At 50.2% G+C, this 26446-nt stretch overlaps 1 protein-coding gene across 1 annotated transcript in view; it reads left to right on the top strand.

Annotated features, from left to right (window-relative positions):
• mical2a (microtubule associated monooxygenase, calponin and LIM domain containing 2a) overlaps positions 1-26446 on the top strand; it is a 221235-nt gene that overhangs the window by 99989 nt on the left and 94800 nt on the right. The window contains exons 9-16 of the mRNA XM_052029660.1: positions 1041-1156; positions 7472-7598; positions 8342-8432; positions 10063-10210; positions 11565-11764; positions 14650-14762; positions 17415-17483; positions 18085-18213. Coding sequence (XP_051885620.1) covers positions 1041-1156; positions 7472-7598; positions 8342-8432; positions 10063-10210; positions 11565-11764; positions 14650-14762; positions 17415-17483; positions 18085-18213 — 993 coding nt within the window. The remainder of the gene's footprint in view (positions 1-1040; positions 1157-7471; positions 7599-8341; positions 8433-10062; positions 10211-11564; positions 11765-14649; positions 14763-17414; positions 17484-18084; positions 18214-26446) is intronic.

Genomic DNA, 26446 nt, shown 5'->3' on the forward strand with positions numbered 1-26446 from the left:
GGAAAGCTGCAGGTACAATTACCCATTTGGGGAAGCAATGTTGTACAGGTCAGGTCGCCCCACTACAGGACCAATGTGACTGCTCCGGAGAGGGTGCAGAGGAGATTCACCAGGATGTTGCCTGGGATGGAACGTCTCAGTCATGAGGAGAGACTGGAGGGTTAGGTTTGTTTTCCTTGGAGCAGAGGAGTCTGAGGGGGGACCTGATAGAGATATAGGAATTGGTTTATTATTGTCACTTGTACCGAGGTACAGTGAAAAACTTGTCTTGCACACCAATCGTACAGGTCAATTCATTACACATTGAGGTAGTACAGGGTAAAACAATACAGAATACAGAATAAAGTGTTACAGTTACAGAGAAAGTGCAGTGCAGGCAGACAATAAGGTGCAAGGTCATAAGGAGGTAGATTGTGAGGTCAAGAGTCCATCTTGTACTAGGGACAGCTCAATAGTCTGATAACAGTGGGATAGAAGCTGTCCTTGAACCTGGTGATACGTGCTTTCAGGCTTTTGTATCTTCTGCCTGATGGGAGGGGAGGAGAGATTGTGTTAGAACAGCTAAGGATTGAGAACAAAGAGTTCAGATTCAACAAACATTTGAGGTCTGCAACTGCCCAGATGAAGGGTCTTGACCCCAAAAGTTGACTGTGCATTTCCCTTCACTGATGCTGCCTGCCCGCTGAGTTCCTGCAGCATCTTGTTTGATGCAGGGAGTTCATTGAACCTTGGCCACCCCTCATGGTGAGGCACCCATTGAACCAATGAACCTTAGTCACCCTCATGGTGAGGCACTCATAGAACCAAAGAACCTTGGTCAGCCGTCATGGTGAGGCAGCCAATACTGTGGCGGGCCATACCGACTCGTTTGACCTTGGTTGGTGCCCGTCTCAGTGAGGAGCAGCTTTGTTGGGACCCTTCTCTCTGACAGCCCGTATCTGGAGAAGAATGGGCGCTCTGTATACACCTGGCAATCATCGGTTGCTGGTAACCGGCTGTGCACTCTAACATCTCTCTTTACTTCTCTGAACCAACTGCAGCCATTTTGGCCGATGGGGACAGGGTGTGCACGTGGGTTCCTGGCTGCCTTGGACACAGCATGGATGGTCAAGAGGTGGGCAGAGAAGGTCCCGACTCTGGAAATCTTGGCGGAGAGGTGAGACGGGGATTGGGGGGGGTCATCTGAACTCCCTGTGGGGGTGGGGGGCGGTCCATTATTACTTCCAGTAGGGTGGGGGTTATCACTGCTTCCTGTGGGAACGGTGGGAGGAGCAAAAGCATGGCTACCTCAGGTGGGTGAAGTGTTGGTGTGTGTGTTGCATGTTGAAGCGTGTAGGCACTGAAGAGTGGTGGAGTTCATGGGCATGTTTGAGTCATCGAGTCATGCAAGCACAGAAACAGACCCTTCAGCCCAACATGTCCATGCCTCTCGTTGTACCTACCTACACAGATCCCATTTGTCCGTAGCCTTATCTGCCTCACTGATTCAAGTATTTATCCAGGTCCTTCCTAAATGTCCTGAGAGTCTCTGCCTTCACCAGCCCCCCTCTCAGGTCCCCTCTAAACTCCCTTCCTCTCACAAACTGTCCCCCTCCATAACCTTAGAAACTTCAGGTCAGGTCACCTCTCAGCCTCTTTCGCTCCAGGGAACACAAGCCCAGCCTGTCCAAATCCCTCCCCATAACTAAAGCCCTCCAATCCAGGTACCATCCTGGTGAATCTCCTCCACACTCTCTCCAGTATAATCACATCTTTCCTATGGTTTGGTGACCAGAACTGCACACAATATTCCAGTTGTGCTCTATCCAGTGTTACGTCAAGGTCAAAGTCAAGTTTACTGTCATCTGCACAAGTCTGTGTGTGCACAGGTGCAATGAAAATCCTACTTGTAGCAGCATCACCGGCACAGAGCGTCAGGTAAGCAGCTTTCACAAGAAAAACATAAATGCATAAATTTAACACAACTTTTACAAGAAAGAACACAATTAGATCAAAATAAAGCCCATTTTAGTGCAAAGTGATCAAAATGGTCGCAGTGTTGCTAAACTGCAGTGATCAGGGTTGTGCTGGTTGGTTCAAGAACCGAATGGTTGAAGGGAAGTCGCTGTTCCTGAACCTGGTGGTGTGGGACTTCAGGCTTCTGTACCTCCTGCCCAATGGGAGCTGCGAGAGGATGGCATGGCCCCGATGGCGGGGATCTTTGATGATGGATGTTGCCTTCTTGAGGCAGCGCCTCCTGTAGATACTCCCGATGGTGGGGAGGGATGTGCCTGTGAGGTATTGGGCTGAGTCCACTACTCTCTGCAGCTTCTTGTGTTCCTGTGCATTGGAATTGCACAATGTAATGCAGTAACATGGCATTGCAACTCTTATATTTTATGCCATGGCCAATGAAGGCAAGCATCCTGTGTGCTTTCTTTTGGATTGATGAAGGGGGGGTCGGAACACGTATGTGTGGGTGTTGGAAACGTGTGTGTGGGTTTTAGGCTGTGTGGAGGCGTGTGTGCATGCCGTTGTCTTGATGTTTCAGAAAGGACTTTGACCTGGTGCACACAGCAGAGCTCCAGCAGAGCTCCAGCTGACTCAAGAAGGTCTGAGCTGAGAGAAGTCCATGAAATAATGGAGGGGTTAGTGGAGTTACTACTCTCTCTGAGGAGCAGAACCAACACTATCACTGTCACGCAAACCAGCTTCCCCTCCACTGACTCTGTCTACACTTCCTGCTGCTTCGGGAAAGCAGTCAACATAATCAAGGACCCCTCCCACTCTGGTCTTTCTCTCTTCTCCCCCCTCCCATTCAGCAGAAGATACAAAAGCCTGAGAGCATGTACCACCAGGCTCAGGGACAGCTTCTATCCCGCTGTTATAAGACCTCTCATACGCTAAAAGGTGAACTCTTGATCTCCCAACCTACCTCATCCTGGCCCTTGCACCTTATTGTCTACCTGCACTGCATTTTCTCTAACTGTAACACTTTATTCTGCATTCTGTTTTCCTTGTACTACCTCGATGTACTGATGTATGGAATGATCTGTCTGGATGGCACGCAAACAAAAGCTTCTCGCTGTGTCTCGGTACATGTGACAAATAAACCAATACCAATAATAAACCAATACTAATACTGTCAACAGTGGGGAGTCAGGGCATTCCCGGGAGAGCAAGAAGCGTGTGGAGCTTGTTCCCACTGGGACAGAGGGAGGAGAGCAGCAGAGATGGGTTTAAGGGGAAGCGGGAGGGAGGGTTGGAGGGAGGTGGAGAGAGGCGCTGAAAGGCCTCTTCGATTGCTGTAAGATTCCACATGACTCGTTGTTTATTCGAGGATCTGGCTCCCTCGAGGAATAAGCCGTTTCTAGGTTGCAACCGAATGTTTAGGACAATAAGCCATGTGAAGTGCTCGAATGTTTTATTTTCCAACTGGAGAACCAGCCCTGGGAGAGAGAGTCCAGACCATCACCAAACATAGCCTGGAATTTCTTTTGCTATTCTGTGTTGCCGTGGTGATGGAGTCAAACCAAATCTTAATGCATGGACTCAGAGCTGGAATGATTCCCAGGATTTTGCCTCCCGATATCCAGAGTCCACTGGGCTCCTGTGTCGAGGGAGCTGCTTCGGAGGGTGTGAAGGGTCTCCACCTTTGTCGAGCCTGGGGTGGAGCCACTTTTCTTTCTCTGGTGGATGTCAGTAAATCAACGAAAAGAAAGTTGGAGGAACACTAGAGGGATGAAGGAATGGGACAGGCTGATGGGGTGGGAGGAGACTCCTGTGGAGGTTTGGAGCAACAAATAATCTACTGGAGGGACTCAGCTGGTCGAGGGAGCATCTGTGGGGGGGAAAGGAATTGTCGTCATTTTGGGTTGTAACCCTGACTCAGGAATGAGATGCTGTCAGTTCTGATGCAGGGTTTCGACCCGAAACATCAACAATTCCTTTCCCCCCCACAGACGCTGCTCGACCTGCTGAGTTCCTCCAGCAGATTGTGTGTTGCTCCAGATTCCAGCAGCTGCAGTCTCTTGTGGAGGTTTAACAGCACAGAGCAGAGGGGTGGAAGGGCCTGATTCTTTGCTATAATTTATAGATGGATCCCTCCCTAATACCAGCCAGGAACTGACAGATTTGAGCTTGAGTCAGCCAGGAACTGAGTTTGAGCTGGTGGTTGGCTGTGGTTTAGGTTTGAACTCACAACCCCACAACCGCAGCATGACCATGTCCTGCTCCAACTCCCTCCCAGCTGTGCCTTGATGACAACAGGGCTTCTCCACCAGATGTGCACCAGACTTTGCCACTCGGTTCCGCTGGGAGCATTAACCCTTTCAAATTCAACTCGTTGGCAAAGGGAAGGGAGTAGCTGAGGCAAAGTGACCCCATTGTGGGAACTGGTCATCCAGGGGACCGGACCAACAGTCTGCGTTGTGGATTCAAACCCCACCACAGCAGGAGGGGATCTCAGATCTGCTTTGTTAAATAATCACAGATTGTACACTGTCCGTTCAGGAAGGGCACCCCACTCAGCTCGGACCTTGTGGGGTAAGTGAGTGAGGGACTGAGGTGAAAGGTCAGTCCTCATTATTGGCTCAGTTACATCAAAACCCCCTCCAGAAGGACAGACGACCAACGCTGGCCACATACAATCTCCTAGAAGAATAAAAAAAGTGATAGTAGCAGGAGTAGGCCATTCGGCCCCTCGAGACTGCTCTGCCATTTCATGTAGTGACTGACCTTTCACCTCAGCCCCACTTACCACAAATCCCTCAAATGTTGTAATATCCCTAAAGCTACGGCTCCGACTCAGTGAGGTTCCTCTATCTGTCTGGTCTTCGCTGGTGGGAAGAGGCCAGAAGTCCGAGGTGTTCAGTCAGCAGTGGTGGTGGTGAAGGGTGTCAACAAGTAGCCACACAAGTAGACAGAGTGGTAAAGAAAGCGAATGGCATGCTTGCCTTCGTCGCTAGGGCACAGAGTATGAGGGTCAGTAAGTCCTCTTGCAGCTGTATAAAACTTTGGTCAGGCAGCACGGAGCATTGTGTGTGGTTCCGGTCGCCCTGTTACAGTAAGACTGTGGAGGCTTTGGAGAGGGTGCAGAAGAGGTTCACCAGGATGTTGCCTGGATTAGAGGGTGTGAGCTATAAGAAGAGGTTGTCTTCTCTGGAGCAGTGGAGGCTGAGGGGAGACCTGATAGTTTATAAAACTATGAGAGGCAGAGATAGGCAGTCAGAATCTTTTCCCCAGGGTAGAAATGTCAAATACTAGAGGACACAGCTTTAAGGTGAGAGGGGGAAAGTCCAAAGGAGATGTGCGGGGCAAGTTTTTTTTACACATAGAGTGGTGAGTCCTTGGAATGGACTGCCAGGGGGAGTGGTGGGGGAAGCAAATTTGGAACTTTTAGACAGACACATGAGTGTGCAGGGAATGGAGAGATATGGACCACCTGCAGGCAGGAGGGATTAGTTTAATTGGGCATTGTGGTTAGTACAAACATTGTGGGCTGCAGGGCCCGTCCCTGTGCTGTACTGTTCTACGTTCTATCTTCTAACACTGGACCCTTCTACCTGTGGATTTAGTGGGGGGGGGGGCAGAGTTACAGAGGGAGCTGGAGCTGGGCTGTAGGGTGTAGGTCTCCCCTAATCTTCACGGAAGGGCAGCAGGCTCAGTGGTCTCCTCCTGACCCAATGACTACGATCTGTTTGACCCTAGCTGGCCGTCAGCTCCAACACCGATCAACGGCCAGAGGGGTGGTGTCTGCTCGGGAAATGCAAGAAATGGGTTTCTAACCGGTCCCCCTCGTGTGGTTGGAAGCCATCAGACTAAAAGAGCCACCCTGTTGCCATCCCTGCACAGACAGCACACTAATCCATACGACTGTGAGGACTAGGCTGTGTGTTTTGGGTCTTTTCCAGCCAGCGGGTTTGTAACCTGCTGAGCGCAGTGTTTGTACAGGGTCTGTCCGATTCACTGATAACACATGAATGTAGTTTTGGCACCAGGCTGTGCTGGATTTTGCAGTGACATTCCTACATCTACACCCAGTTTCTTTCCCAACAACATGGGAAGATTTTCAAGTGATGTTTAGACTCTTAAACAAACCACTCTGAGCTGTCAGTCTCTGCTGCTGTGATGCACGGTCTCGTTCTGACATGTTACTGCATTGTGTGGGCAGGAACAAAGTCTGCAGGCTTGGGGAGGGAGAGTGAGCAGGCAGGGATGTTCTGTGCCATTCCTCTCCCTGAGACGTCCTGAAGCTTTTAACAACCAGAGAAATGTTCATGAAAGAGTTGCCATTATAGTGCATACCTACATCAGCTCGTAGAATCTGCACAGGAGGAGACCATTTGGCCCATCAATTTGTGCTGGCATTCCAAAACTTCCCACTTTCCTCACAGTCCTGCAAGTTATTTTCCCTCAAGTGTCAACCCAGTTTCCTAATGAAAGCCCTGATTAACTCTGTCAGTGAGTTCCACACACATTAAAAAGCTTTAGGTATTGGTAATTGGTTTATTATTGTCACGTGTACCAAGATACAGTGAGAAGCTTTTTTTGTGCCATCCAGACAGTTTATTCCGTACATAAGTACATTGAGGTAGTAAAAAGAAAAACAGAATGCAGAATAAAGTGCTACAGTTACAGAGAAAGTGCAGTGCAGGCAGACAATAAGGTGCAAGGTCCATAACGAGGTAGGTTGGGAGATCAAGAGTTCATCTTTTAGTGTGTGAGAGGTCCATTCAAGAGTCCAATAACAGCAGGATAGAAGCTGTCCTTGAGCCTGGTGGTACGTGCTTTCAGGCTTTTGTATCTTCTGCCCGATGGGAGGGGGGAGAAGAGAGAGTGTCCGGGGTGGGTGGGGTCTTTGATTACATTGGCTGCTTTACCGAGGCAGCGGGAAGCGTAGACAGAGTAAAGGGAGGGGAGGCTGGTTTCCTTGTACCCACTTTGTGTCTTTTATATTATATTGAATTAGCGTCCCCAGGTCTGAATTATCTGCTGATGGGAACGGCTTCCTTCTCTCCACCCTCTGCAAGGTCAGAATGATCCTCTCCACTGGAGCAGGTTGAGTAACCCAGGTTCGATCCTGTCTGCCAGTGCTATGTGTAGGGTTTATGCATTCTCCCCATGATCCCGGGAGCTCCCGTTTCCTCCCACATCCCAAGGGCGTGTGGGTTGGTGGGTTAATTGGCTGTTGTAAGTTGCCCCTCGTGTGTGGGTGAGGGGTACAATCTGGGGGCAGTTGATGGACGTGTGGGGAGAATAAAATGGGATCAGTGTAAATGGGTGGTCGGCATCGACTCGGTGGGCCGAAGGGCCTGTTTCCATGCTGGATCTCTCCATGACGCTGCCTTGGCTGCAGGTTCTTGTACTACAACAGTGATGTCTCACCAGACTCCAGGCCTGAGAGGGGCATGGAAGCCGAGGGGCATTTCTGCTGCTCTTCGATACAAGAGTTAGAAACATGAAATGTGACTGAATTTCCACCTGTTTCCAGGGAGAGCATTTATCGACTGCTGCCTCAGACCACAACTGAGAACATCAGCAAGAACTTTGAACAGTACACGATAGATCCTGCTTCACGATACCCCAAACTCAACTCCAACTGCGTCCAGCCGCACCAGGTGAGACTATCGCGCTGGACCCGCAGGTAGCTCTACGCAAACATCCAAGAGGCAGGATTATAGAGGAACAGAATTGTCATCCGCCCCTTTAAACCTGGTTCCAGCCTTCTTCCAACCTGACTCTTCCTCCTGACCCCCTGGACTAGCCTAGGAGGAGGTCATTCAGCCCATTGAGCCTGTGCCAGCTCTTTGAATGTGCCTCCAATCAACACCACCATTCTTTCCTCACTGCCCTGCCAAAAAAATTCTCCCTCTATGTTTATCCAGTTCCTTTCTGAGTTGCGATTGAATCTCCCCAGCGTAGAGGAGATTGTGCTGAGGCCAAATAAAGTACCCAGGGTATTTTAGATAAGATGAGATTTCTTTATTAGTCACATGTACATTGAAACACACAGTGAAATGCATCTTTCGCGTAGAGTGTTCTGGGGACAGCCCGCAAGTGTCGCCACGCTTCCGGCACCAACATAGCATGTCCACAACTTCCTAACCCGTATGTCTTTGGAATGTGGGAGGAAACCGGAGCACCCGGAAGAAACCCACGCAGACACGGGGAGAACGTACGAACTCCTTACAGGCAGTGGCGGGAATTGAACCCGGGTTGCTGGCGCTGTAATAGTGTTACGCTAACTGCTACACTACTTCAGAATTAACCAACTGCTTTAGAACTAACGAACCAGCTTGCTAACCTGGTCTGTCTTGGGGCTAAAGGGAATTAACCGCGCATTTCCTCTCACTTCTCCCAGGTCCGCCAGCTCTACATTACGACTGATCTGAAGAGCTGTCCTCTGGAGCGGGTCAACTCCATTCGCAAGTCTATCAAAGTTTCCCGCCATGGTGAGTCAGGTCCACAGTCAGGGTTAGGTTACCTGGTGCTCTTAGTCCTCCTCCAACCGCCTGCTCCTGTTCTCTCCGCCCCTCCCCTCCAGCGGAGAAACCATGGGCAGGGTGTGGGTTATCAAACGGGGGGTTTACAGGGAAAACTAATGGGAGGGTTTAGAAGGAGAGAGACGGGAGACTGCAGACGCTGGAAATCTGAAGCAACACACAAAGCAGCTGGAGGAACTCAGTGGGTCAGGCAGCATCTGTGGAGGAGAATGGACAGTCGATGTTCAGAATCAGATTTATTATCACTAATGTATGGCATGAGGTTTGTTGCTTTACAGCAGTAGTACAGTGCAGAGGCATAAAAGCTGTAAATTATAAGACTTACAGGAGTGAGATAGATCAGCTGGTTGAGTGGTGTCGCAACAACGACCTCGCACAACGTCAGCAAGACCAAGGAACTGATTGTGGACTTCAGGAAGGGGAAGTCGGGAGAACACACACCAGTCCTCATTGAGGGGTCAGCGGTGGAAAGGGTCAGCAGCTTCAAGTTCCTGAGCATCAACATCTTGGAGGATCGATCCTGGGTCCAACACATTGATGCAATCACGAGGAACGCACGCCAGCGGCTCTACTCCATTAGGAGTTTGAGAAGATTTGGTATGTCGCCAAAGAGTCTTCTAAATTTCTACAGATGTACGGTGGAGAGCATTCTGACTGGTTGCATCACCGCCTGATGTTTTCAGGTCGCGACCCTTCATCTGGACTGGAAAGATGGGAGATAGCCGGTATATACAGGTGGGGGGAAGGTGTGGGGCAAGGGCTGGCAGCTGATGGGTGGATCTAGGTGAGGGGGGTGTGAGGCAGATTCCCATCAAGTTCCATCATCTTCAGCCCTTTGTCACTTCCACCTATCACCTGCCAGCTCTTGCTCCACCCCTTCCTCCCACGTTTTTACACCAGCTATCTCCCCAAATTCTTTCCAGTTTAGATGAAGGTCTCAACTCATATGTCAGTGAAAATAAATCTGATTTAGCGAGAAGAGAGCACGTTCCGGATGGTGAGGGTCCTTAGTGATGGATGCCACCTTCTTGAAGCATCACCTCCTGAAGATGTCCTCGATGGTGGGGAGGGTTGTGCCCGTGATGGAGCTGGCTGAGCCTACAACCCTCTGCAGCCTCTTGTGACCCTGTGCATTGGAGCCTCCGTACCAGGCGGTGATGCAACCAGTCAGAATGCTCTCCACCGTACATCTGTAGAAATTTGCAAGAGTCTTTGGTGACGTACCAAATCTCCTCAAACTGTTAATGGAGTAGAGCCACCGGCGTGTTGCCTTTGTGATTGCATCAATGTGTTGGGCCCAAGATAGATCCTCTGAGATGTTGACACCCAGGAACTTGAAGCTGCTCACCCTTTCCACCACTGACCCCTCAATGAGGACTGGTGTGTGTTCTCCTAACTTCCCCTTCCTGAAGTCCACAGTCAGTTCCTTGGTCTTGCCGACACCAGTGCAGTGTGGGAAGAGGTTCAAATGGAGGGAAGACCAGCTTGACTGAGTGACCTTGATCCTGTATGAGTGTACGCATCGGAGGAGACGTTGACAGACCGCTCACCCGTTACCTTGTGCTTGTGTATGTTCCAGATTCGGAGATTCGCCCCAACAGGTTGCTGACGTGGTGTCAGAAACAGACGGAGAGCTACCAGAACGTGAAGATCACCGATCTGACCAGCTCCTGGCACAGTGGCCTGGCACTGTGCGCCATCATTCACCACTTCTGCCCACACCTCATGTACTCTACACTTCATGCATCATCTGTAGGGTGGGGTGGTGTGAGGGAACTGAGCTACAGAGACCTGCGATCTCTCCCACCCAGGACAAGGGGGAAGGGGGGGGCGGGCATGTGGGATCTTCACCCCCTGCACGTTCCCCTCCAAGTCTGATGCGGTCCTGGGTCCAAATCCTGGAACTCCCTCCCCAACAGCACTATGGGGCACCTTCACCAGAAGGTCAAAGTGGCTCACCTCCACCTTCTGGAGGGCAGTTAGGGATGAGCAAAATGTGCTGGCTTTGCCCACAACGTGCAGATCCCAAAAACCTAATAAATACTAGCCTGATGATATTCATTACCTGTGGGGCTGAGGTTCCATTGTAAAGGAATACTGTGGTCTGTTCATGGGGTGTGAAGCTGAATTTGTTTTGCTGAGTTGGTGGTGGGTAGGTACCATAGAACGTAGACCAGTACAGCACAGGAACAGGCCCTTCAGCCCACAATGTTGTGCTAAACTACTTAAGCTAATGACGCCTTGTCCCTTTTCCCCACACAATGTCCATATCCCTCCATCCTCTGCACATGCATGTGCCTACCTGGGTCTCTTAAACGCCTCAATCGTATCTGCCTCCACCACCACCCCTGGCAGCGCATTCCAGGCACCCACCGCTCTCTGTGTAAAAAAAACAAAAATTTGCCCTGCACATCTCCTTTGAACTTACCCCCTCTCGCCTTAAATTCATGCCCTCTGGTATTAGACATTTCGACCCTGGGGAAAAAGGTGCCAACCGTCTACTCTATCCGTGCTCTCATAATTTTATAAACCCCTATCAGGTCTCCCCTCTGCCTCCGACACTCCAGAGAAAACAGATGTTTCCTTGTTCCCAAACGTCTTTGAATTTTCAAATCCTCGTGTTTAACTCCCTCCATGGCCTCATCCCCTCCTTCCTCTGTAACCTCCCCAGCTCTAACCCCTCTGAGACCTCTGCATTCCTCCCGTTCTGACCTCCTGATTGTCTCTGGATGTGATCGGTCCACCACTGGGAGCTATGCCTTCAGCTGCCGAGGTCCTAGGTTCTGGAATTCCCTCCCGAATCCTCTCCTCCTCTCTCCATCCTGGAAACGTCCCTCTCTGAATGAGCTTCTGTCTGGATGTTCTGGAGTGTGGTGTGGTGTGAATTTTCTTCACCCCTGTGAAGTGTTGAGAGAGATTTGCCACACTCAAAGCACCACAGGGGCACACTTGGGAGTGGTGACCATGTTGGTATAACTCAGTGGGAGTAGGCTTGCTGTATCTGAGCCTTGGGCTGGTGATTGTGAGTGAGCCGGTGTCAACCCCTGCCCTGCTGACGTGAACCTCCTCCTTCATTCCCAGTGACTTTGACTCCCTGAATAAGGGAGACATAGCCAACAACAACCAGCTGGCCTTTGACATTGCGGAGCGGGAATTTGGAATCTCCCCGGTTACCACAGGGAAAGAGATGGCCTCCGTCAGTGAGCCTGACAAACTCAGCATGGTCATGTACCTCTCCAAGTTCTACGAGCACTTCCGAGGGAACGCCTCATCGGCTGCCTGTGAGTAATCGTTCTCGGGATGTGCCTGAGTGTTGAGTCTTGGCTCAGCAGTTCGCCAGAGTGGGGCCAGAGTGGAGCACAACGTCCCGCCTGTCCTTCCTGCACCACACCCCAGTGTCAGGGACACCACCTGCCAGCCAACACCTCTCTGCTCTCAGCTGCATGGAAACGATCTCCTGGCTGTTGCTGGTGTCTGGGAGCTGACTGTTGTGTTCCCTGCAACCATTCTGTCAATCAAAGTCGAGTTTATTGTCATAGACACAAGTCCATGTGTGCACGGGTGCAATGAAAAACTTACTTGCAGCAGCATCACAGGCACAGAGCATCAGATAAGCAGCACTCACAAGAAAAACATAAATTAAACATCAATTATACAAAATTTTACAAGAAAATTAGAACAAAAAAAGTCAATTTTAGTGCAGTGATCAAAGTGGTCATGGTGTTGTTAAACTGTAGTGATTAGGGGTGTGCCGGTTGGTTCAAGAACCAAAAGGTTGAAGGGAAGTAGCTGTTCCTGAACCTGGTGATGATAAGATGCATGGAGCATGCGATAGAACAGGGTGTGAGGAAGTGACCCTCTCCCCGTGCAACGTAACAGACCCCAACATCCTGCACCCGTGCTGACCCCATCAATTTCATCAACTTTGCCTCCAACTTCCACCCTGCCCTCAGATTTACATGGTGCGTCTCTGACACCTCTCCCCTTTCTGAATCTCTCTGTCTCCATCTCTGGAGACAGATTAACCTCTGATATCTTTTACAAACCCACTGACTCCCACAGTTACCTTGTCTACACCTCTTCCCACCCAGTCACTTGCAAGGACACCATCCCCTTCTCCCAGTTCCTCTGCCTCCACTGCATCTGTTCCCATGATGAAGCTTTCCATTCCAGGATATCCGAGATGTCCTCCTTTGTCAGTAAACGGGGTTTCCCTTCCACCGCCGTCAATGCAGCCCTCACCCGCATCTCCTCCATTTCCCGCACGTCTGCCTTCACCCCATCCCCCCCTCCCTGACATAACGGACAGGGTTCCCCTTGTCCTCACCTACCACCCCACGAGCCTCTGCATCCAGCACATCACACTCTGCAACTTCCGCCACCTCCAACGGGATCCTACCACCAGGCACGTCTTCCCCTCCCCCCCCCTGCTTTCTGCAGGGATCGCTGTCTCCGTGACTCCCTTGTCCACTTGTCCCTCCCCACCGATAACCCCCCCCCCGGCACTTATCCCTGCAACCGCACCAAGTGCTACACCTGTCCCCACACCTCCTCCCTCACCACCATTCAGGGTCCCAGACAGTCCTTCCAGGTGAGGCAGCGCTTGACCTGTGAGTCCGAGGGTGACATTTATTGCATCCGGTGCTCCCGGTGCGGCCTCCTGTACATCAGTGAGACCCGACTCAGACTGGGTGACTACTTCGTCGAGCATCTTCGCTCCGTCCACGGCAACAGCAAGGACCTCCCGGTGGCCGCCCACTTCAATTCCACATCCCACTCCCGCACTGACATGTCTGTCCACGGCCTCCTCTGCTGCCACGTTAAGGCCAGATGCAGGTTGGAGGAACAACACCCCGTATTCCGCCTTGGGAGTCTCCAACCTGACAGCATCAACATCGATTTCTCTAACTCCCGGTAACCCCTCCCCTCTCTCCCACCCCCCTTTTAGTTTCTCCTTTCCCTTCCCTCATTCCTGAGGCCCCTTCCCCCTTCTCTTTTGCCTCCCCCATATGACCTGCCCATCTATTCCCCACCTCCTTCCCTTTATTCCATGGCCCACTGCCCTCTCCGACCAGATTTCCCTCTGCCATATCTACCTATCACCTCTCAACTTACTACTCCCCCCCCCCACCCACCTACCATCCCCCTCCCCCCACCGTCTTATTCTGGCTTCTGCCCTCTTCCTTTCCAGTCCTGATGAAGGGTCTCGGCCTGAAAGGTCGACTGTTTATTTCCCTCCACAGATGCTGCCTGACCTGCTGAGTCCTTCCAGAATTTAGTGTGTGTTGCCCCAACATTCCAGTTGTTTTCTCTCAGAGTTGTACTTCTCCACAGTGTCCCTGTTGTTTCCTGGGTTTATCTGCCTGTAGACTATGGCAGCAATAACTTTCATGTAGATAGTGAAAGCAGAAAAAGTTGGAAACACTCAGCAGGTCAGGCAGCGTCTGTGGAGAGAGAGACAGAGCTAATGTTTCAGGTGGAAGATACTTCTGAGTTTCTGGTATTTTCTGTTTTTATTTCAGATTTCCAGCTTCTGAAGTTTTTTTGAGTTTCATTTCCTTCCATGTAGAGAGCGCTTTCAATGTGGTATCGTGTCCCAAGGAGCTTCCTGCCCCAGGACCTCACACAAGGGACCACTTGCTTCAAAGTTCGGTCAGAGACAGAGGTTTGAGGGAGAGTGCGGAGGGGTTTAGGGAAAGAGTTCCAGAGCAAGGCTCTGCCAACTGAAGGCATGCCTGCCAGTGGTGGAGTGATAGAAATCGAGGATTGAGCAAGAGGTCCAAATTAGAGGAGCTTGCAGCAGATCTGGGAGAGGTTAGAGCCAGGGAGGGGTGAGTCCGTGGAGGAATCTGCCAACAAATGATAAGACTAACTACACTGAAACATTGTCCGAGCTGTGAGTTTGCACAAACAGGATGTGGGTGAGGAGTGACCCATGGTATCCCGGATAACCTCTCCATTCCCCACTCTCCTGCTGTCCCTCCAGTGTCCAACACCTTCCTGTTGAACCTGCTCCCTCCGTCCTTGAAGTCTGCAGGTTCCAGAGAGCAACTTGCTGCGCCTCAACAAATGAATAAGTAACTGCTCCTGATCTTTAGAAGGGAAAGCATTGCCAGTGGTGTCAATGGGTTGAGTTCAAGAGAACATGTTTGTCTTTTGCCATCAGCTGTCTTCAGACACAGGAAGGAAGGAAGTAATGACGTCCCTGCACTGCAGTCCAGGCAGTCGAATTCCCTCTGTAACGTTATCAACCTGCTGCCAAGAAAACGGACGCCAAAGGTACGCACGCTACTGGTCCCACAGTGCATTCTGCGCAGTTGCTGCGTGGAGCATGGGGTGATGTTTGATGGGGGAGGAGCTGAGCAGGTGTTTGCGGCTGTGGTCACAAGACCCAAATTAGAAACCATAAGACAGTCACTAACGAACTCAGGGAAACTCCTTCCCCCAGAGAGCAGGGTGAATGTGGAGCCCCTCCCCAGGGAGGGGAACAACAACAGTGGGTTCATAGACTCACACAGCACAGAGAGAGGCCCTTCGGCCCGCCGTGTCTGTGCCATCTACACTAATCCCATTTGCCCACAGTAGCTCCCGTGTCCTTCTGTGCCTTGCCTATTTAAGTGTCTATCTAAAGACATAGTGACTGTATGTAATTCCACCACCTCCGCTGGCAATGAGTTCCAGATATAACCCTCTCTCTGTGTAAAAATAACTTCCCCCTCAGATCCCCTTTAAAGCTGCTTCCTCTCACCTTAAACCACTGCCCACTTGGTTTTGACACCCCTGCCATAGCAAATCCTGACTATCTACCCTGTCTACGCCTCTTATAAATTTATAAACCTCGCTCAGGTCACCCCTCAGCCTCTGCCGCTCCAGGGGACACAAGCCCAGCCTCTCCAGTATCTGTCCATAACCAGAGTCCTCCAATCCAGGCAATATCCTGGTCAATCTGAGACCCGAGAGGTTCTGCAGATGCTGGAAATCTGGGGGCAACACACAAAACGCTGGAGGAACTCAACAGGTCAGGCAGCATCTGTGGAGGGGAATAAACAGTCAACGTTTCAGGCCGAGACCCTTCATCAGGACTGAAAGGAAGAGGGCAGAAGCCAGAATAAGAAGGTGGGGGGGAGGGGGAGGAGCACGAGCTGGCAGGTGATAGGTGAGTTCAGATGAGGGGGGCAGGTAGGTGGGTGGGGGAGGGGGGATGAAAGGGAGTGATGTGAGAAGCTGGAAGGTGGCAAAGGGCTTGGGAAAACGGAATCTGATAGGAGAGGACAGTAGACCATGGAATAAAGGGAAGGAGGTGGGCAGATCCGATTAGCCAGCTCACCTCGGTTCCCATGTGCCTTAACCTTCTGGGGCAGTTGACCATCCGGGACCTTGTAACATTCCCTTAGCAAATTCCATATAGACAATATCTACTGCCCTGCCTTCATCAATCTCCTTACTCACCTCCTCAAGTTAGTGAGACAGGATCTCCCCCACATTGAGCCACACCGACTGTCCCTGATCAGCCCCTGCCTTTCCAAAGGTACATAAATCCTATCCCTTTGGATTTTGTCCAACAATTTCCCTACCACTGACTTAGGGCTCACTGGCCTGTAGTTACCTGGCTTATCCCTGCTTCTTAAATAAAGGAGAAACATCGTCTATCTGCAGTCTTCTGGTCCCTCACTAACGAAGAAGCAAAAATCTCCGTTCAGGCCCCCAACAATCTCATCACTTGCTTCCTGTAGCATACTGGGATAGATCTTAACTGGCCCTGGGGATTTATCAATCCTTCTGTAGCCCATGACATCTCCCCCTTCTTAATACCAACCTGTTCCTGTCTACCGATGTACCTGTCCCTTAATTCACTGAGGGGTGAATGGGAAACTGGATAAACACATGAGGGAGAGAGGGAGTTGGTGATGGGGAAGGTGGAGGGGGGAGGGAGATGGGGAGACGGGGAGGGAGATGGGGAGGGTGGAGGGAGATGGGGAGGGAGATGGGGAGGGTGAGGGGGGAGGGAGATGGGAGGGTGGAGGGGAGGGAGATGGGAGGGTGGAGGGGGGAGGGAGACGGGGAGGGTGGAGGGGAGGGAGAGGGGGAGGGTGGAGGGGGAGGGAGATGGGGAGGGTGGAGGGGGGAGGGAGGATGGGGAGGGTGGAGGGGGGAGGGAGATGGGGAGGGTGGAGGGGGAGGGATGAGGGGAGGGTGGACGGGGGAGGGAGATGGGGAGGGTGGAGGGGGAGGGAGATGGGGAGGTGAGGGGAGGAGTGGGAGGGTGGAGGGGAGGAGATGGGGAGGGTGGAGGGGGGAGGGAGACGGGGAGGGTGGAGGGGGGAGGGAGACGGGGAGGGTGGAGGGGGGGAGGGAGACGGGGAGGGTGGAGGGGGGAGGGAGACGGGGAGGGTGGAGGGGGAGGGAGACGGGGAGGGTGGAGGGGGGAGGGAGACGGGGAGGGTGGAGGGGGGAGGGAGATGGGGAAGGCGGAGGGGGGAGGGAGATGGTGTTGGGGGTGGAGCAGAAACACCAGCACGGAGCACAGGTGCAGAAAGGCGCAGTTCACTGCTGTACAATCTGCACAGCAGATGTTGGAGCTAGTTCCCCACTGTGGACGGGTCTAACACACAACAGCAACAATTTACGACAATGATAATAGTAATAATGTGCACACAGCAGAACAGGGCTGTGGGGAGGGAGCAGGACAGTGGGATCAGTGTGGGGGCTGTGGGGAGAGTGCGGGGCAGTGGGATCAGTTGCCATTCAGCTAACAGCTGTCACAAAGTAATGGCCTGACCCTTGCCTTCTGTAGCTGTAGTTCTCCAGGGGCGTGTTCCTTGTTGCTTGGGCGGTTGGATGAGTGGTGAGGAAGAGAACCACCAAAGGGCCCTTGCAGATGGCTGCTCCCGTGCGGGACCAGTGTTCTGATGCTTTGCTTCTTTGTGATAGGAAAAGAAAAGTGAAGATAAAGATGCAACGAGCAAGCGGAGGAAGAAGGCAATGAAGGACTGGCAGGAGGTGAGCGAGAAGGTTGACTCTGGGTTTGGACGAGGCGGAGTCGTTCCCTCCCCGGACGATTCCCGGCTCACGTTGGTGGACTCCGCCTCCCTGGCTGGAGGTGGGGCGGGGTGTACAATCCTGATAATGAGATAGCAAAAAACATCGGGGTGTTGTCGGTCAGGAAGAGGACAGATTCGAGAACAAGGGTGAGGAACTTATTGAGCCATGCAGCACGGATACAGGCCCTTCGGTCCATCACGTCTGTGCTGTCCATCAGCACACTGATCCTCTCCCTACGTCACCCTCAACTCCCAGCAGACCAGGGGCGGGGAGTGGAGGGACATAGACCATGTGCAGGCAGAAGGGATTAGTTTAATGAAGATATAAGATAAGATTTCTTTATTAGTCACACGTAGATCGAAACACACAGTGAAATGCATCTTTGCGGAGTGTTCTGGGGGCACAATTCGGTATCATCGACTTAGTTTGGCACAGCTGTTCCTGTGCCGTACTGTTCGATGAATTCTGGGCCAGCTTGTAGTTCCAGTTGCACTGTGGGTTCAGTGGTGTGTTGCCTTTGGGTCCGACTGTCTGTACGCCGTTCTGTCTCTCCATCCAGGCTGCGGATCCCAGGAGTGACGGGAATGCTGGGAAGGGCACCGTGAACCACAACAAAGTCAAGTCGATGGCCAGCCAGTTACTGGCAAAGTTCGAAGAGAATGCGGCAACCACGTCGCTGCGGAGACAGGTGAGGAACAAGCCACCGGGCTCCTCTCTGCAGCACCCCCTGCGGAGTGGGGGTCTGATGTCCGCTGGCAAATCATTCAATTCTTTTCAGGAATGAGTTGGATCATTTGTTTGGTGTAGGTTGGAGTGGGCTGCCACTGTCTGATGGTTGTGTCTTGTGCTGGTGTCCGTGTGCTTGCATTATTTGGTAACCAAGTCTGATACAGCTGTAGGTGGGATTCCATTGGTTAACCAGTGGATCCAGTACAGCTGTGGATGGGATTCCCTTGTCCGATTCTTGGATCCTGTACATATCTCTGAGATTGCGTTGGTCTATCAAAGGTGGGAATCGATGACGAAAATTCTGTTGGTACGGTTCAGTTTTGAAAGTTGAGGTTGTGCGTTTTACCTCTGCGAAGATTTGGAGTCGAAATACTGAGAGTGGCTGAGCTAAGTCTGCTGGGTGTTGGCACAGGCTGGATGGGCGGAATGGTCTCCCTGTGCAGTAACTGTGACTCTATGATGCACTGATGGTGGAGCTGTTTCACAGTAAGGTTCCAGCTTTGATTGATGCAAGTCCTTGAGGTGCAGGCAGCAGGTTAGGTCTTCCAGTCAGATCCTGCATTTCGCTCGATGCCCAGAGATTCCTCGGACCATGTCCTAACGGCAGAATCCGTTACTGTGGCAGAATCCGTGGCCTCTCCACTGCTTGGGGCTTCAGGCCCCTTAGACAGCCTGACCCGTGAAGCTGAAAACAGGACAAGGGCACAGGATCATCTCCTCACTGCTAAAGTAGTAACATGTCAGCAGGAACTTCAGGGTAAGAGAACATAAACTTGCATTTCTATGGTGCCTTTCATGGGTCAGGGTTAACAGAGTCTCGGATCACCTCCACTTGATGCAGGGTTAGATGGTGTTGCAGTGGTCAGCTCTGGCTATCAAAGGGAATTGGTAATTGGTTTATTATTGTCACATGTACTGAGGTACAGTGAAAAACTTTGTTTTGCATGCCGTCCATACAGATCGTTTCATCACATCAGTTCATGGAAGTAGTACAAGGGAAAATCAATAATGGGACGCAGAATATCAAATCACAGTTACAGAGAAGGTGCAGTGCAGGCAGGCAGGCAATAAGCTGCAAGGGTCATGACAAGGTAGATTGGGAGATCAAGAGTTCATCTTTATCATATAAGTGGTCTGTTCAACAGTGGGATAGAAGCTGTCCTTGAGCCCAATGGTGCGTGTATTCAAGCTTTTGTATCTTCTGCCCGATGGGAGGGGGGAGAAGAGAGAATGTCCGGGGTGGGTGGGGTCTTTGGTTATGTTGGCTGCTTTACTGAGGCAGCGAGGAAAATGAGAGAGTTGCAAGTAGGTGAACTGAGGTGAGGTTATGGAGTGGAGTGAAGCTAGTCGTGGCAAGTGTGAATTCTTGAGCCTCTACAGAGGGTTTCTGTGGGACCATCAACACTTCAACGCCCAGATACTGTGTTGTCCTAAAGGTCGCCTTCAACACTGTGTCTGCTTTACTTCTTCATATCTTTGTGTTCTTCATGATAAAAGTCACCGACTCTCTCTTTTCTCCTCTTCCTTCCTGGTTTCTGCCTCTCTCCCGTCTGTCCTGTAAGGGGCAGGTCCCTTCCTGTGCAACGAAACCTTCACCACCCCTTCCGTCCGAGTGTCACGTGAACCCTCGCTTTCTTAACTCCCAGGACCAGGCAGGATCTGACCTCTGCTCACGGCCCAGGCAGGTATGAAGAACGAGTGCCACCGCTTTGTGATGTAACTAATGGTGAGACTGAACGCACAGTCACCTGTTGGTACCTCAGGTCGAACACCAGCAACTCACTGCTGCCTCTGTGATCCCAACCACAGGCATAGTTCACAAATAGTTGGCAGGGAATTTAGTGAGGGTTGGTTTGCAAAGAAATGTAGAACAGCATATTTAAAATGGAAAAAGTGGGAGTTTTAAGTTTCTTCAATTAAGTGATGCTTCAAATTAAGAAGGGAAGGGACATACTAGTGTAGACTTCTTCCCAGGGAGTCATAGAGTCAACAGCACAGAAAGTCCTCCACGTCTATAATGACCAACAAGTACCCATCTTCACTAATCCCACTTGGTCTGTAGCCTTCTGTACTTGAGCGATTCAAGAGCTCATCCAGATGCTTCTTAAATGTTGTGAGGATCTCGCCTCCACCTCCCCCTCAGGCAGTGCAGTCCAGATTCCAATCTCCTTTCTAAAATTTCTGACTTGGAACCCCTCTAAACTTTTTACTCCTCACCTTAGACACAAGAAATTCTGCAGATGCTGAATCTGGAGCAATACACACAAAGTGTTGGAGGAACTCAGCAAGTCGGGCAGCATCTATGGAGGGAAATAAACAGTTGACGTTTCGGGCCGAGATCCTTCATAGATGCTGCCTGACCTGCTGAGTTCCTCCAGCACTTTTTGTGTATTGCTCCTCACCTTAAACCCTTGAGGGACCGGTGGGGTGGGAAGGAAGAGGTGCAAACAAAATATAAGAGGTCATAAGCTCTATCATAAATTCACCCGCAGCGTGACTAGTTCAACGTGTGAACTGGTCTCACTTCAATCACACTCCCAGTGGTGATGAGAGAGGGCCACCAATGGCCTGACATGGCGACAGAGGTAATTTTCCATGTTCAGTGTTGACATATGAATTTATAATGGAAATCTGAAACTAAACACAGTACATGAATTTTTAAAGTAGAATTATATTTTGGAGAACCTTTCACAGGATGTAACAGGCATTAGTGTACATAAGGTCCAGTACATTGCTCCCAGGGATGGTTCTAGTGAGGAGATACAGTGTAGAAGGTCGAGCAGGATCTCGCGTTCTGTCCGCCTTCCCGCGCTTGTTTGCCTCTGACTGTCGATCATTGTGTCAGGACATGCGATGATGGCCTGGATTATGTCGACACTGAGGAAGCAGCATGCACCTCTGACGGTGGGGAACAATCTAGCAATGTCTGCTGTGTGGTCCTGCCCATTATTGATACCCGTTGCAGCCAAACAGTGGTCCCTGGTGCCTATTCTCAGCAGAGATGAGGAGCCAATCAGATTAAAGATTTCTCCCAGAGGGCAAATAGACAAAAACATGATGTTAACTTGCATTTTGTAGATCGCTGTATAACATCGAGGGGGAAGGTGAAACAATATAGAGTTTTAGAAATACGCATATTATTTTAAAAGTTATTTATTTTTGAAAAGTAAGTTATAATCTCCACACACAAAACTGGTGGTAGGAAGCAGAGAGGAGTGGTGGAGGGCCGTTTTGCTGATTGGAAGTCTGTGACCAGTGGTGGACCGCAGGGACCCTTGTTGCTTTGATGTATATTAATGACTTGGATGCGATTGTAGGAGGGATAATTAGTAAGTCTGTGGATGAGATGAAAGTTGGTGGTGGTGTGGACAGTGAAGTTTGTCAAAGGCTACAGCAGGATATAGATCGAAAGTAAAGTTGGGTGGAGTATTGACAGATGCAACTTAATCCTGATAAGTGCAAGGTGATGCATTTTGAGAGGTCGTACAGGGGTAGGACACACACAGTAAATGGTAGGGCACTAAGGAATGTTGATGAACAGGGGTCCAAGTCCATAGTTCCCTGAAAGTGGCAACACAGGTGAAAAGGTGGTACAGAAGGCAGATAGCATGCTCGCTTTTATAAGTCGGGGCACAAAGTATAAGATTTGGGATGTTATGTTGCAACTTTACAAAACACTGTATGGACCACACTTGGAGAACTGTGTGCAGTTCTGGCCACCACACTATAGGAAAGGTGTGGTTGCGCTGGAGAGAGTGCAGGGGAGGTTCACCAGGGTGTTGCCTGGATTGGAGGATTTAGTTACGGGGAGGGATTGGACAGGCTGGGACTGTTTTCCCTGGAGCGAAGGAGGCTGAGGGGTGACCTTATAGAGGTGTGTGACAGGCATAGATAAGGTTGATAGCTTTTTTTAACACAGAGAGTGGTTGATATCTGGAACGTGCTGCCAGATGGAGTGGTGGAGTCACTTACAATTTACAATGTTTAAGAAGCGTTCAGACAGACACTTAAATAGGCAAGGCAGGGACCTAATGTGGGCCAATGGGATTAGTGTAGAGGACCAAAAGCATGGAAGTGGTGGGCCGAAGGGCCTGTTTCTGTGCTGTTCAACTCTACAACTCTATGACTCTAAAGTTATTTTTTTTAAGGCCCAGAGAGTCTTCTCAGCTATAATTATGGCTTTCTTTCTTTTTCAGTCTTTTTACTAGTTTTCAAATTAATACAGATTAAATATATAACGTCAACGTTTGTACGTAATACAAAGAGACCAGGAGAACAATCATGACATGGATAATCATAAAGAACAATAAAGTATAAAAACAATCTGTAGATCCAACGATCTGTTAGTGAATGAATATTAATATAAAGAAAGGAAAGAAAAAGATTTATTATATAAATATAAAAGAAAGAAAAAAAATCCCCAAAACAATAAGACAGATTATAAACAATCTATCAAACCAAACTAAGCTAAACAAAAAAAAATTTCAAAAAAAAAACAAACAGAAAAAAAACTGGACTGAAGTTTCTCAGTGGAAACAGAGCAATATTATGTCGTCAACTCTGTTCCTCGAGCTATAATTATGGCTAAGGACACTTTAAAACTTACACTGCATGGCATGAGGGTAGGTAACATTTTCAGGGTATTTTACAGCAAGAATAGTTAGTGAATGCTCAAAGCTCTTGCCAGATCACTAATTCTGCAGATTATGCTGGAGAAGGCTGCAAAACAGTGTTCCCTGGGGAGGAACACCGAACCAATCGACTGTTATCTCTAGATTGTAAGTCTTCAAGTACTCATGTGCATGTTTCCAAAGGTTTCTGTCAGTGTCACAATGTAGTTGTGCCTGAGGCAGACAAGTACTGCTGTCATTGTAACCACAAAATCCCCGGCCAGTGGTTCTGTCCATGACATGTAGAAAGTGACGAGGCTGGAGCAAGGTGGAAGACTCCTCTACAGAGCGAGTAACCTTTAGTAACTACGCTGGTTCAAGGTACCAGTAAAGTGAAATCCAAACATAGATGAGCAGAATTAATCATTTTTACCAGGTTTCCTGTTATTACTCATTGATACCCACTCCACTTGTGTTTCCTCGGATAGATATTTGTGGAATCAACATTAGTCATTGCAAAACTTCCTACGTGCACACTCTTAAACGTGTAAACGATGTCATCAGTCACGGTTAGATGACGTCTTTAATATACATTTTTAAGGCCAGAATGTGATGTGAATTCGCAAATTCCTCAGCCTTGTCTGTTTACATTATAGTGTTTGCAGATCAGATCATTAATGACAGGACTGCCATAGTTACACTCCCTGCAGGCAATTCAGTTCCTTCAAGTTGCCCAGTACTTCCTGTTTGAAATTCCAGTGTGTTTATTTATAACACTGACTGTCCTTTGTGAAATTAAAATTCTGCATAATCTTTATGTTCGTCAGTACTTTCTGGGATCACCAGTTTTGTGTAGTGCTCTCATATCCCCTGCCTGCTTCTGTGTTCCTGTAGGTGACAGTCTACCAGCAGAAGGCAGTGGTCAAAAAGGCAGGCGACACAGTGGTGCAGCAAATAGAGGCGCTGCCTCACAGCGCCAGAAACTCGGGTTCGATCCTGACCTTGGGTGCTGTCTGTGTGGAGTTTGCACGTTCTCCCTGGGACCCCGTGGAAAACTCCACACAGACAGCACCCGAGGCCAGGATTGAACCCGAGTCCTTCGGAGCTGTGAGACGGTGGCTTCTACCAGTTTTGCCAATGGGTTGCTCCAAATTCCAAGCCTGGCCAAATTTAGTGGGCAGTTTGCATTAATGGAGGTGAAAGTGTTAGAATGATGGTTTATAACCACAAAATAACGATGTTCTGCATTCCCGCTGTGTTCTATCTGCTGCCTCTGTCTCCCCTCGGCCTAGCCTGGCCTCCAGGCCTTTCTCCTGATCTGCGTTGCTAGGGACAACTGCCTGGTGCAGGCTCCCACCTTTCCACAGAGGGTTTGGTTACTTCTCACAGGGTCACACTGTTGTGTTTTGTCTGGTAGTCTGACCTCGCAGCCAGGGCTGAGCAAGTGATCAGAGAAGCGAAGTACGTCAGGAAAATGGAGAGTCAGGCAGGGCTGAGCAAGCGGCTGTCAGGAACCCCTCACTCCGCCTTCGCTCTGACTGGCGTCCTGCAACGCCTTCAGCGCCTAGAGGAGACGCTTGAACAGGTGATGAGATGCTGCCCTGTGTTTGCTGCTGGTCTTTGCACGCTTTGCACTCTCTCTCTGCTCCCTCCACACAATCTCTCTGCACTCCCTCTTGCTCTTTCTGCTCTCTCTCTCTCTGCCCTCACCCCTTTCTCTCTCTGCTCTCTGCCTCTCTCTGCTCTCTCTCTGTTCTCTGCTCTCTCTCTCTGCTCTCTCTCTCTGTCTCTGTCTCTCTCGCTGTCTCTGCTCTCTCTCTGCCCTCACCCCTCTTTCTCTCTCTCTCTGCCTCCTCTTTCCATCCCCTGTCCTCTCTTTCCCCCTGACCTGCTCTGAACCCTTCCACGTTTACTAACAGTTGTTCATTGGAGTGTCTTTTAAAAAAAATCACCTCTTTGTCCCTCCAACCGCTGTGCATTTCATACACCACTCTGACAAACTCTCCACCAGCCCCCACTTCCCTGACTTTCCCCGGAGTCTTGTGGTTCTTTTCCTTGTTCAAATATTTATCTGTTTCTCTTCCAGAAGTTCCTGCTAAATCTGCCTCCGCCCTTCCTGATCACAGCAACTCGCTGATGAAAAGCATTTCCCCTCAATTTCCCCTCTGCCTCTCGGGCAGGTTACCTTTGATCTACATCCTCTGATCATCAATGGTCCTGGCACTGCAGGCATTCTCTCTTCACGTACCCCATCAGAATCTCCCTTGGCTTTGATCACGTCCCATCAAATCTCCCCAGAATTCTGCTGTGAGACAAACCCCTCCAACTTGTCCCGTCTGTCCACAGAGTGGAGGAATTGGCCCTGACGTGTTGTCGGATTTGCTCCCTGCCCTGTAACTCCAGGAGTGAGTGGATGGAGTGCACAGGGCCAGGGGGTGCCCCATGGGTCCTGCAGGGCCAGTGAACCAGTAGCTACTACTGACTTGTTGCATGGTTCGCTGCTGCACCTTTTGAAGGATTGTTGTGTGTCTCCCCTTGGGCTGCCTTGCTAAGCTAGTGTGAAGTGAATTTGCACGCTTGGTGTGCAATGGAAGATTAATGTTCTTGCCTGCTGCCTAATCACGCTCACAACTGAACCAGGTCATCTGGAGACGGCAGTAAGACTGGAAGAGAAAGATCTGCATTTCTCTAGCACCTTCCATAGCCCTTTGATGATGTCCTTTAATACACAATCAGCCCTATGGCAGGAAACACAGCAGCCAATTTACGCACAGCAATATCCCATAAACAGGCAGGTTATAGTTGGCCAGGAGGGAAAATCAAAACACACTGCAGATTCTGGAAACACTCATCAGGTCAGGCAGCATCCGTGGAGAGAGAAACAGAGGCAACTTTTCAGGTCAGAGACCCTCTGTTGGGAATGTCCTTGGTGGTAGAGGTGGTGGGTTTGGGAGTGCTTTCAGCTAAAGAGATGGGGAGGTGTAAGTGTGGTGGGATCGTTCTGTGGAGTACCTCCTCTGTGTTAGAGATTTAATACCAGAGGGCATGCATTATAAGGTGTGAAAAGGGGTTAAATTTGTGTCATCTGCAAACTTACTAACCATCCCTCCATTTCCTCATCCAAGTCATTTATAAAAATCAGCAGGGGTCCAGAACAGATCCCTGTGGAACACCACTGGTCACCGACCTCAGGCAGAATCACGCTCCATCTACCACCACCCTCTGCCTTCTGTGGGCAAGCCAATTCCGAACCCACACAGCCCAGTCGCATAGTTTCATCTCACACATTGGAGTAAAACCGAGCCGTGATAGTTGTTGTTTCGTTCAGCCTTGTATCACCAGCATGTATTGCCCATCCCTAACAGATCCAAGAAGATGGGGGTGAGCCGCTGCCTTGAACCATTGTGGTGCTTTTGATGAAGATGCTTCACAGTGTGTTGGGGAGGGAGTTCCAGGATCTACCATAGAACAATACAGCACAATACAGGCCCTTTGGACCACCATGTTGTGGCTGACCTTCAAACCACTCCTAAGGCTATCTAACCCCTTCCTCCCACATATCCCCCTACCTTAAATTCCTTC

This window comes from Pristis pectinata, chromosome 14, assembly GCF_009764475.1.
Source record: "Pristis pectinata isolate sPriPec2 chromosome 14, sPriPec2.1.pri, whole genome shotgun sequence".
In the NCBI taxonomy this organism is placed as follows: domain Eukaryota; kingdom Metazoa; phylum Chordata; class Chondrichthyes; order Rhinopristiformes; family Pristidae; genus Pristis; species Pristis pectinata.